The sequence below is a fragment of the Myxocyprinus asiaticus genome, chromosome 36, assembly GCF_019703515.2.
Source record: "Myxocyprinus asiaticus isolate MX2 ecotype Aquarium Trade chromosome 36, UBuf_Myxa_2, whole genome shotgun sequence".
Lineage (NCBI taxonomy): Eukaryota > Metazoa > Chordata > Actinopteri > Cypriniformes > Catostomidae > Myxocyprinus > Myxocyprinus asiaticus.
The window spans coordinates 32047117-32060295 of NC_059379.1; the positions used below are offsets into that span (position 1 = coordinate 32047117).

At 37.9% G+C, this 13179-nt stretch overlaps 1 protein-coding gene across 1 annotated transcript; it reads left to right on the top strand.

Moving 5' to 3' along the window:
• The first annotated feature begins 745 nt into the window (after positions 1-745).
• LOC127427396 (solute carrier family 35 member G1-like) lies at positions 746-8985 on the top strand. The gene is made up of 3 exons (XM_051674991.1): positions 746-1056; positions 5086-5260; positions 7817-8985. Exons 1-3 carry the CDS (start codon positions 747-749, stop codon positions 8562-8564), a joined length of 1233 nt encoding a protein of 410 aa, XP_051530951.1. The 5' UTR covers position 746; the 3' UTR covers positions 8565-8985.
• Positions 8986-13179: the final 4194 nt, after the last annotated feature.

A 13179-nucleotide genomic window follows, 5' to 3' on the forward strand; every position in this document is an offset into this window, starting at 1 on the left:
CCATTGTCAGGTATTGTTTGTTGTTTTAACTTTGGTTGTTAGTTCAAGTTTATGTCAAGCCAAGTTCATTTTTAAGTTTTATTTACATTTGTAGTTAGGGTTTATGGATTACACTGTTGGAATAAATTTGCACTTGGGTTCTTTACTTCATGGTCATCGTCTTTGTCATTGCCAGTGCCAGCAACATCGTTACAGACGTTTCAGAACATTACAGCATTGTTCGTTCATGACACATAATTGTCTTACTAATACTAAATAGAACCTTTTTGAAAAGTGTTACCGGTATTTTGCATTGAGACATTATTTTCATGAAAAGTAGTGGTCCTAAAATATAGGCTTAATTTTCTCTGATCAAAATATTATTATTTATTTTTGTTCAGTGTGAAATGCAACCTGCACATGTTTTTGTGAGATTCAACCATCATCATCATCGTCAACAACAACAAAAAACATGATATGTAACAAAGGGTTTCAGGGAATATGACTCAAGAGATTAAATGACTGCCTTTAATACTTGTATGGCACGAGCTATGGGCATACAAGTATAAAAGGATGATTAAATATTGTATAATAGCGCCACTCTTCCAACGCATTATGTCTCCCTCTAGTGGCAGAGTAGCTCAGAGGAGATCTCTTTCTCCGTAATAAGTTAATTATTGAACTTGTTGCTCGGCACCATTCACCCGAAGGCAACCGTGTGTCAAGACTCGTGGTCAAGGTATGCCCAGCAGCTGTTGTGTCCTATCATGGGTGACTTTAGAAAACGCAATGGCTCTGTGAGTAATAATGACACAGATCTATCTGTTGGCCCTTGTAGAGAGGACGACATAAGAGTGCTTTGTCACAAAGTTGACGATGGAGATTTTGGCGAGGAAATACAGTTGGAAACTCGTTCAGAAGTGCCTGTGGATGAGGATGCTGACGCGGAGGACTGCCGCCGGGTGAACGGCAGTGTCTTTGACCGGGTTTATGTGCCGTTTTGCTGTAAGAGAGGAGATAGTGACCGTGATGATGATGATGGTGAGAAGGACACGAGGGAAAACATAGTTCAGAGAGGTAAACTGATCTTCATTCTTACACAACGAGCCAAGGATGTAATCTTAGACAAATGGACCGAGAGTTTAACCATCAGTGATCTGTTTCTGTTTAGTGTGACTGTGACTCGGTTCGGTTGTATCAGCTAAAGCTGTCAAGAACAGGAGGATCTTTCGCGAATATACTTCTCTTACTAGTTATTGTTACTACAATAAAACTGTGCAAGCCTAAATGTATTAGCCATCGCTGTCGTAAGATTAATTAAATTAAGAACATGACAGAAGGATTCTGAAAGTTTCTTACACTGTTCAAAGGATCTTCCACATTTAAGGTGCACTTCTTAATATTTTGAAAATGTGGTCTTGGATTTACACGGACTGACGGACAATTAGTGCCATGGATGCAGCATCATTCAAACGCAATAGTTTTAAATTTCCAATGCCATTGTAGAAATTCACTATTCTCAGTCAGCCATGATTAATTTAATCCATGAGTGAAAGTGTTCAATAACAAGTGCGGTTACTGAGATTAAGCGAGGAGTATTCGGGTCATGTGATTCAAATATGGCCGCCCCCATAAGGAGACCCTCCATGTAGAATAAAAGAGCTTTTATAATGTTACTGATATGACTGGAGTCTTGAACTCATGTGAGACATCACGATTTTATACGTATGTTTCAAAATTAATATAACATATTTTTTTGGAGGAAAACTTTTTTAATAATAAGAAAAAAAGTGCACCTTTAATTGATCGTGATTTTACAGCACCATAATAATTGTAGTAACTGTGTAGCAACATTTTTGCAGGGTTACAGTGGTGGCTTTTTAAGGGTTTATGAAAACGGTTAAGGACAGAAACATTATAACAAGCCCCTTACATAATTTTGCCATGGTTACCATAGTTTCAGCCAACGTACCATAGAAACTACACTTATTATTACTGCAATAAGACTGTGGTAACTTGGTATTAGCCATCACTGTCATAAATAATAATAATAAATGAAATGAAACAGCATGACAAGGATTCTGAAAGCTTCTAATACTGTTTGAAGGAGCTCCTATATTAACTTATAATGTTTTTACCATATTTATAATAATTGTAGTGACAATGACAACCTGCTGTGCTACCATGGTAACCTTTAAAGGGGTTATGAAAGCTGACAAGAACAGTAACATCATAACAAGCCACTTAAATAATTTTGCCATGGTTAGTTACCATAGTTTCAATTTAAAAAAATACCATAGCTATTACAGTTATTATTACTGCAGTAAGACTGTGGTAACTTGGTATTAGGCATCACTGTCATAAATAATATAGTAATAATAATAATAATAAAATAGCTTAAAAATAAAATAAATTAAACAACATGACAGTATGATTCTGAAAGCTTGTTACACTGTTTTAAGGAACACCCATATTAATTTAAAATGATTTTTCAGTAATAATAATATTGTAGTGACTAAGATAAGCTGCTGGGTTACCATGGTAACTTTTCAAGGGGATATGAAATCTGACAAAACAGTAACATTGGATCAAGCCCCTTACAAACATTTACCATGGTTACCATTCCACCAAATACAATTGTTACAATGCAATAGTTACAACATTAACTAAGTTTTGTGAAGAATTGTGAAGTTTTTATATTTATTTTGTAATTTTGTTTAACATACAATGGTGACTTATACAAAGTTACCATTTAATTGTAATATTAACTGTAGTACAATGGGTATTTTGTCAGAAACTTTTTACCGTTATTTTTGTACAGGAAACAATTGCTTAGACTATGCTTTTTTTATTTTGTATTTTTTTTATTTTTTGTATAAGCACGTCCTTATACAAAGTACTGTGGCAGTACCATGGTACATTGATGGTATCACATGGTAATACCAAGTTACTTTGATGTGTACCTTGGAACTGAATGATTACCATAGTCATGTACCATGGTATTTACATGGAACTTCAACAAAATACTATGGCGCTACCATGGCACATGCCCAAAAATCTGGTAATACCATAGTACTTTTGTTAGTTTTGCAATTCTGATATCAGGGTTCCCACGGATCCTTAAAAAGTCTTAAAATGTCTTAAATTCATGTTTCCAAAACGTAAGGTCATAAAAAGTCTTAAATATCTAAAATGATACAACAAAAGTCTTAATTATTATTATTATTATTAATTATTATTATTATTAATTATTGTGTGGTTCGTATTTGCGAGGAACGGCAGCCGGTAGAGTTTCTGGTGCCCCCCTAGGGTAAGATGGGTGCACTACGCAGACTGCGTAATATGCCTATAGGGAGCGGCGGTACCGGTCAGTATTCTACATTGAAGATTAATAATACCAAGAAATTGACTATGTATTCAGATGGTCCCTTACCACAGCCTCCAGTTTTAGCAATAAATGCTTTTGGAGGTATTAATAATGAAAACTGTATATCCTTTCTTATACGCTGAGAACTTTCATGAACCATGACAAAAAAAAATTTCTTCGATAATTTATCTTCTTTATGTATACGTCTGTGTTGGTTTATATGTATTTTTATGTTTTTTTGTTATTTACTTATATTTAATTATAAAATATCTGTACTTCTTGTCTTTATGACTCAGTGACTGAGAAGTTTGCACATTTTATTGAACATTTATATTGAACCTTGTACCCTGTTTTTCATTTCATATTTAAATATGGGACAATCCCGTATGAGCAAAGTGTGGATGCGGAAAATCGTGAGTTTATCGGGAGAAATTGTAAATCGGGAGTACAGCTGGAGTAGGGGTGGAAAAGTGGGAGAAACACGGTAAAATCGGGAGTGTTGGCGGGTATGCATGATTTATTTTGAGATTGTGTTGGTTAGTTTTTGGGTAGGAGATATGGTATTCATTTTATTTGTTCAGGTATTGAAAAAGGTCTTAAAAAGTCTTAAATTTGATTTTAAAAACTCTCAGCAACCCTGGATATTAAACGTTCTTTCAAAGAGTCTGTTGTTTTGCAATTGTCTTATCACCTAAATAGTGAAATATATTTTCAAAGGGAGGAGTTCTTTTAACCAAAGTCTCTGTGGGAAAACCAGCACAAGGAAATAATGTCCTCTCTCTCATTGTTCTCTCATTGTTCTCGTTGCACTCTCTTGTTTTTTTAACCCAAGCCTGTATTATTGGGCATGTGTTACTGTATGTTCCAGGGCCCCTGGTCTATGAGTCAAGCCCACGTCCTTAGGGGACATTTGATACAATTTGGCTTTTGTCCATTGCTGGCAACCTCATGACCTGATTGGGCATGGGCACAGCTCACCGACAGGTAGTAAAGTCGTGCACCTTTGGTTTTTATAATCATTGCCATCACGTTTGATATTGTTTCAATGTCAAAGTTAAAGAGTGTGTTAAGATTCATGCTGTTCTGCTCACTCCATGTCATCCACTCCAAGATCAAAATTCAGACCACACCCAACAAAGCTAAATCATGCTGTGTGCTTCTAATATCTCATTCCCATAATTTGTGCAAAGGTTTGTCTACTAAAACCAGGGTGTTGAAGTGATTTCACAAGCTACTCCACTAAATAAACATCTCTAATAAATAGAGCTGCAAAATGTATTGAAATAAAGTGTAAATTGTGATATGGCACATTATTTTTATTAAATTAGAATTATTGGCACCTTGTTATTCAATTATTATTCACCTTGACTGGGTTCCAAAAAAGTGGGTGAAAACCAAAGTGAACCATCACCGAATATTCACTTTTAAGTCCAGGTTCATTGTGAATGCTAAGAGACCTGGGTTCATTCTCAATTGGTTCAATTTTGGGTCAAACTGAAAGAGATCTGAGTTTGATTCAAATGTGAGAACAAGTGTGAACATCCTAAAAGAGTAACCATTTTAATTGGCAGTACTTCTTCAATGTGATTAAATGCTTTTTATGCATGATTTTTACATTTTTGTCATATCACAATTCACAGTATTTTTCAAATAATTGCAATATGATTTTTGGACCAAATAGTGCAGCCCTAATAATGGCTGTTAATGATGTTAACCTGTTTTGTTATATTCATCTGCAGAAAATAAGCCAGCATGTCAAGGCCTGGGTCTCCTGTACAGTTTGTTAGCATCTGTCTTTTTCTCTGTTGCTGCTCTTCTGGTGAAGAAAATCGAGGGCATGCACGCCATCGAAATCAGTGCGATTCGGTGCTTCTTCCAGATGTTGTTTGTCATGCCGCCCATGATATATTACAAGTATGAATCTATTAACTGGAACCAGTACCATTTGATATTTTTTACACTGACTGCACCCAATTCCGGTTTGTTTTTAAAATCTTATCTTTAGGATGGACTCTCTGCACTGAAAATCTGTCATTTTGCAAGTAATGAAATTGGATCCGTTTGTTGAAACAGTGAAGTAAATGTTTGGTGTACCTACACTAGTTGTCATAGTAATAGATTAAGCATCAGCATGGTGAGACATGTAAGAATCCCCGTCATTGTGGAAAGACAGGATGGAAAACCTTTTGCTCATTCCCATGCCTGTCATGACATTTCACCACAATGCTGAACTCACATGAGAGAACATAAGTGTCAGAAGCATTACTGTATTTCAAAATCGCTCACTGACCATTCAATACATATTAAATGCCATAAATTAGTGTAAATTAGTGAATTCAGACACAATTGCATCATGCAAAAAAATGACAAAACGCTAAATCTTATCTGACCGTTCATACTGAAATGCATTTCCAAAAATTTAGATTTAATCAGATCTCAAACCACATATGGACATTTTTACATCAATTCAAATGTGTTTTCCTTGCCCTCTGTTTTCTCTGATAGCGCTTTGTGTGAGAAAAGTCAGGATATGTCTACATTAATCCGGATACATTTGAAAATGGTGTTTTCATTTTTAAAACGCTCTCCGTCCACACTGCTGTTTTCAAGTGTTTTCCAAAAGTTTCTTGTCCACACTGAAACATATGAAAACACTTAAATCCCCTTACTGCGCATTCAAAAAATCGGCGTTGCATGTATGGTCTGAAAAGCAATTGTCCTCGTGTGCAGTCGCCAGACACCAATTCCAAGTAAACTGCCCGTCGCCTTTGAAGGAATGCAATGTGTATGTTGTACAAAGTAAAATTTATCTTTAACAATGCTATCAAAGTGGGGCCTGGGTAGCTCAGCTTGTATTGACGCTGACTACCACCCCTGGCGTCACGAGTTCGAATCCAGGGTGTGCTGAGTGACTGCAGCCAGGTCTTCTAAGCAACCAAATTGGCCTGGTTGCTATGGAGGGTAGAGTCACATGGGGTAACCTCCTCGTGGTCACGATTAGTGGTACTCACTCTCAGTGGGATGCATGGTAAGTTGTGCGTGGATCGCGGAGATTAGCATGAGCCTCCACATGCTGTGAGTCTCTGCGGTGTCATGCACAATGAGCCACGTAATAAGATGCGCGGATTGATGGTCTCAGAAGCGGAGGCAACTTGTCCTCTGCCACCCGGATTGAGGTGAGTAACCGCGCCACCATGAGGACCTACTCGTGTGTGTTGTGGGAATTGGGCATTAGTGGGAATTGTGGGAATTGGGCTTTCCAAATTGGGAGAAAAGGGGATAAAAAAAACAAAAAACAATGTTATCAAAGTGAATATCAGGCACAACAGTGCCATTATAACATGGACCGCCATCTTCGGTTGAATGGATCACATGACTATGTCACATGACAACAAATACGTCATTGTTTTCAGATATATCCGTTTTCCCAGTCCACACTACAACATGAAGACAGCGTTTTCAAATGTATCCACTTTGGAAAGTGTTTTCAAAAAGCTTTGTTTTCCCTGAAAAACACCATGGCGGTGTTGACAGAAGGCCAAACCATAGAGAAAAATATGCATTTTCAAACAAAAATGTATTAGTGTGGACGTGGCCTCAGAGACACCGGTTCTGGTTCCGTTGAAACCAGGAAATAATAGACTTTATTCACAGTAGTAATATGGTTAGTTTTAGGGTTGGGCTTTGGGTTAGGGCATATGGTTAATAAAATATGCATTCCTGTTGACTGTTTTACATCATTTACAACTAAAACATGCTTTTGGCATCACCCTGTGGACATTTCACCTAAGCAACACTTCCAGCTTCGGCCTCTGGGGCAGTGGTTCGAAAATAGTGGTTTCAATATGCACAGACCTATTTCAACAGTGAAACTTTTGAACTCCTGTTGGCGAATTCACAGTGTGATCAGTCTGTTTACAAACTCGATCAAACCCACATCCATATGTGTTGTGAGATTTTTTTGGAATGTACTGTATCTAGAATAAGTTTGGAGTTTGACAATTCAGACTTCAGTAAAGTCAGAGTTTTTGTTAATTTGTGATGTGACACACACATACTGTAACACACAAAGTGTACAATATTGTCTGGAACTGTATCCAAATACACTCATTTGGTAAATAACTCGAACACTCAATAGGGAATGAATGAACGAGTCAGCGTTTTTTGAAATGTGAATGCATGAATGTATAAAGTGCCTCTGTTGCTTATGTTCTCTCATCTGCCTTGTGAGTTTAGCACCACAGCGAGATGTCATGATGGACAGTTTTCCATCCTCTCTTTCCACATTGACAGCTACTCTTTCAGATACTCTGAAAAATTATTTTTGCATTGTGCTGATGCCTTCATCATAACCAACCGGAAATGGACTACATTTGAAAACCAAATTGAATTTATTTGCAGTGTGAACAAAGCCTTTGTGTCATTAGAAGCACAATATAAAAATAACAACCTATAATCTTGATTTTCCAGAACTGGCTTTTTAGGACCAAGAGGAATGCGGATCTACCTGTTTCTCAGAGGGCTCCTGGGGTCCAACGCCATGATCTTGTTGTATTACGCAGTTTTGCAGATGCCTCTAGCCGATGCCACGGTTATTATGTTCAGCAATCCAGTTTTCACAGCTTTGCTTGCTTGGATATTCCTCAAAGAGAAATGCACAATATGGGATGTCGTTTTTACCGCGTTTACGCTTACCGGCGTCATACTCATAGCAAGACCTCCCTTCCTTTTTGGTGGCGAAGTGCCAGGGATCGAAGGGGACTACACCAATCACATCAGAGGGACGGCGGCTGCCTTCACGGGCGCTGTTGGGGCAGCGTGCACAATGGTGATCTTGAGAAAAATAGGGAAAAGTGTTCATTACTACCTCTCAGTTTGGTACTATGCAGTCCTCGGACTCATTGAGTGCATCATTGTCTTGTTTATCTTGGATGAATGGACTATACCATCCTGCGGATGGGACCGATGGACCCTCATGGCCATCGGGCTGCTCGGTATAGCTGGCCAGACGTTCCTCATCAAAGCCCTGCAGATTGAGAAAGCAGGACCAGTTGCACTGATGAGGACGATGGATGTGGTCCTAGCCTTCATCTTGCAGTTCCTCTTTCTCAACCGCAAACCGACATGGTGGAGTCTAGGAGGGGCGTTGTGTGTGATCAGCAGCACAAGTGGGGTGGCCATACGGAAGTGGTACAGCAGTACTAGACAAAAGAGCTGATTATATGTTATAATGAAATTAGAAGAAATTGTATATTTTTACTGAAGATAATTGGTGCATTATTTACCAAAGAAACTATTTTTACTGTAATAATTTACAGCATATATGTAGGTATATGACATTTTCTAGTTTTGTAGTTTCTTAAAAATTTTTTTACCCTAAATGAGGGTCGTTAGTCAAGACTCTTTAGAGATATACACTCACCAAGCACTTTATTAGGTACACCTGTACACCTAATTATTCATGCGATTATCTAATCAGCCAATTGTATGGCAGCAGTGCATTGTATAAAATCATGCTGACACAGGTCAGGAGCTTCAGTTAATGTTCACATCAACCATCAGAACTGGGAAAAAATGTGACCTCTGATTTTGACCGTGGCATGATTTTTGGTGCTAGACGGGCTGTTTCAGTATTTCTGTAACTGCTGATCTCCTGGGATTTTCACACACAACAGTCTCTAGAATTTACTCAGAATGGTGTCAAAAACAAAAAGTGAGGGGCAGTTCTGCAGACGGAAACGACTTGTTGATGAGAGAGGTCAGTGGAGAATGGCCAGACTGGTTCGAGCTGACAGAAAAGTTACGATAACTCAGATAACCCCTATGTACAATTGTAGTGAGCAGATTAGCATCTCAGAATGCATAACACATCGAACCTTGAGGCGGATGGGCTACAACAGTAGAAGACCACGTCAGGTTCCACTTCTGTCAGACAAGAACAGAAAGCTGAGACTGCAGTGGGCCTACATCTGCATGTCGCAGCAAAAATCGAGATTCGTTAAACCATGTTTTTCCAATCGTCTACCATCCAGTTTTGGTGAGGATGTGCCCACTGCAGTCTCAGTTTCCTGTTCTTAGCTGACAGCAGTAGTACCCGGAGGGGTCTTCTGCTGCTGTAGCCTATCTGCCTCAATGTTCAACTTGTTGTATGTTCAGTAATGCTTTTCTGAATAGCACTGTTGTAACGTGTGGTTGTTTGGGTCACTGTCACCGTCATGTCAGCTTGGACCAGTCTGGCCATTCTCCTCTGACCTCTGTCATTATCAAGCCATTTTCGGCCACAGAACTACCGCTCGATGGATGATTTTTGTTTTTGGTACCATTCTGAGTAAACTCTAGAGATTGTTGTGCATGAAAATCCCTGGAGATCAGCAGTTACGGAAATACTCAAACCAGCCTGTCTGGCACCAACAGTCATGCCATGGTCGAAATCACTGAAATCACATTATTTTCCCCATTCTGATGGTTGATATGAACATTAACACAATACGTGAACATATACATTGCACTGCTGCCACAAAATTGGCTGATTAGATAAATGAATGAATAAGTAGATGTACAGGTATTCTTAATAAAGTGGTCGGTGAGTGTATTTTTTAATTGAGAAATGCTGCTTTACCAAATGAAGATTATTCTACACTAGATAATAATAGACTGCTGGAAAGATGAGTGTAAAAATTAAATAAGGATCTTTAGGAGTAGTTCACTCAAAAATAAAAAAAAAATGTCATGTCGTTTCAAGCTTTAACTTACTTCTGTGGAACACCAAAGGAGATTGTAACAGGGGGGATTAAAATGGGAAAGGAGGAGGCGGGAACCGGACAAACCATCAAAGTAATATTTGATGAAAACTTAAACAAAAAGACACAAACATAAACACACACACGGCAGCTGTGTGTGGCTCTCTCTCTCCCGAACTGCCACATCTGGCTCGTCTTTATCCCTCTCCTCGGCTGATTAGCCCGATTGGGGCCCAGGCGTGCACACTCATGGCCCGGCCCCACCCTCCTCCTCGTCACAGAGATGTTTTAAAGAATTTCCAGTCATGATCACACAGAAAAATCTACATCCTGATTCCGAATGTTTATGTACCCAAAAAATCAACCCCATTCTGCCAAATTACTGACAAGCGGCATCCCCCATCAGACACTTTGCTGTCAATTTAAATTTCTTCACTTTTCCTTGTAGTGCATCTAATAGCATGTTGCATATGCAATCTTCGAGACACCGTTTTTGGTCCCATTGGATCCAGGAAGTAATCATGTTCACATAAAAAAATGGTGAGCATGATTCAGAGGTAGCATTTCCACCCTAAAATTATATTATTACTCCACTGATGGTTAGGTTTAGGGTTGGGTTTGGGATTTGGGAGTACGGTACATAAAACATGCATTCCTGTTGACTGTATTACATCAATTACAACAAAAAATACAACTCACTTTTGGTGCCAACATGTGGACAAGTCACCACAACTACATTTCAAGCTTTGGCCACAGGGGGCAGTGGTTTTGAATTTCAGTAAACGTAGACCATTTTCAGCAGCATTATTTTCGACCTACTTTTGTCGAATTCACAGTGTGATCAGTTTAGAATTTCCAATCCACTGTTTTTTATACAATGAAATTAAATGAGGACAGACGCTGTTGAGCTCCAAAGCACTCAAAAAAAGCACCATTAAAGTAGTCCATAAATCTGCCAGGTTTTACATGCCAAACATTATTGGTTGTCGCATGTTTTGTGACTAGTCGCTGAATATGCTGAAGTAGAAATAAGATTCAAAAGCTACAGTGGATTGATTTTCAGCAAGTAGCGACTTACATTTTGGTCTATTTCTTGGACAAAGCCAACATATGACTTGGAATATAGCACGTGAGTTGTATGGACCAACATTATGGTACTTTTATAGTGCTTTTTTGTAATATTTTGGAGCTCACCATATATCCACATTCACATCTATTATATGGAACAGAGCACTAGATACATTCTGCTAAACATCTCCTTTTGTGTTCCACAGAAGAAAGTCATATAGGTTTGGAACAACATGAGATGACAGAATTTTCCATTCCTTTGCACTTTGTCATTAGCAGTGTACTGTAACTAACATTACTGTTAAAAGCAAGACCATATTTTTGGATGCTTAAAATGAAGTAACAAGTTTGTTGTTGTAATATCTGAGTTGTATGTCCTAAAACTGAATGTGCCTCAGCAATATGTTCTGAACCTTTATGAACCTCTGCTTTGAACTCTATCCTTGTGTACCTTAGACACGCACAACTTTATTGCACAAATATTAGCTAGATAAAGAATGAGTCACGCTTATTTATTTATTTGGGGCATATGCCATGACAAGACAAGTCATTACAAGAGGCTATGCCTATAACCATCAATAATAGCTGTTCTTCTGAAGTTTAGAGACTCTTTACTTATTTGCACTGTATCTCGTTGTTTTCCCTTTGCATTTATTTAATTTGATGATGCATTTTATCATGGTATTTAAACCTGTTTGTGTAATCTGACATAAAAGCACTTTACACAGTTCCCACAGTCATGGAAAACCTAAAAATGTCAGGAAATGTTAATATTGTGATGACCAGGCCTGGAAAAGTCATGGAAAAAAATAAATCTTAAGTCATGGAACATTCTATAGTGGATATAGTTTTGCTCTAATTTAAAGTGTTTCATTAGCTAGATATGGCTCATTTTGAGTGAGTGTGTAAATTAAAACTTGCCCGCAAGCCAGCTTGAAACATCTGCCTGTCTGTTGGAGACGTTTGTACACTTGTAAGTATTATAGTTTAAACCTATTCCAAATATTGGAAACTGTAAACAAATGGGAATCTGCTTCAGCAGTCTTTATAAAATTCATCTTAAAAACTTGTGATCCAGTAATCAAGAGCGACTGGAAAAGTCATGGAAATTCCTTGGTCAGAAAGTGGGAAACCTGTTTACACTGACTCAGTGTGTCAATGTACCTTTATTAAAGGGCACTTACAAAGAATGGTGTACTGATGCTACACCAGCGGTTAATGCTGCCTTAAAACATTTAATCTGTTGACATATCTGTTAAAATCCATCTTTGTAAAGAGCGGATCCCTCCATATTATTTATTGTGATTCATTTGAATGATGCCTGCTATAGATTTCATCTTGCGTATTTATATGACTTTTATTTTGAATGTTAGTAGTTTACTTTGTGGAGTATTTTTTTTTTCTTTCTGTCACTACAAAGCATTTAAATCTGTTCCACCAGGAATGTCATGTGATTTTAACTCCTGCAAAGTTCTTAAGTAGGATTATAGTTGCATACTTGTTTTTTTCTCTCATTATTTTGTGATTTTAGGCCTTTGACTGTACTAGATAAATCACTTTCTTTATCCTTTGTGCATATATAAAATGTTCTGTATAATGATGTAGACAACATTTACACTAGATTTGTTGCAGTCTGATCCATCGCCCAGGTCTGTTTTGCCCTCTGCTTTTTTAGCAAATGGCCCCAAACTGTTTGGTAAGTAACACACATGAACATCCTGTTCCAATGCAGTACATTTACATTGTCAACAGATTACAGATAACAGCAGCAGCTTTTTCCTGAATCTCACTTCATATATTCCATTTCTCGCTTTTTTTTCTTTTTCTAGACTGTGATTTATGTTCTGATTGATAAACTTACCCTTTATTGTGTGACAACATACCCCGCCATAAATGTGTGTTAAAATAACTTTATATTTTTTCTTGGCCAGTAATGCTGGACCCAGTTTCCCTTACTTTAAATACTATACGTTTTTTATTAGATTTCTTCTCAGCATCTTCCATTTTTTAATGTAGAAAAGGCTA

Excerpts from the sequence above, each read along its gene's own strand:
- LOC127427396 (XM_051674991.1), top strand. The coding sequence starts at position 747 with ATGGGTGACTTTAGAAAACGCAATGGCTCTGTGAGTAATAATGACACA. Across the intron at positions 1,057-5,085 it reads GGAAAACATAGTTCAGAGAG|AAAATAAGCCAGCATGTCAA; the intron begins GTAAACTGATCT and ends ATTCATCTGCAG. Across the intron at positions 5,261-7,816 it reads CCGCCCATGATATATTACAA|AACTGGCTTTTTAGGACCAA; the intron begins GTATGAATCTAT and ends TTGATTTTCCAG.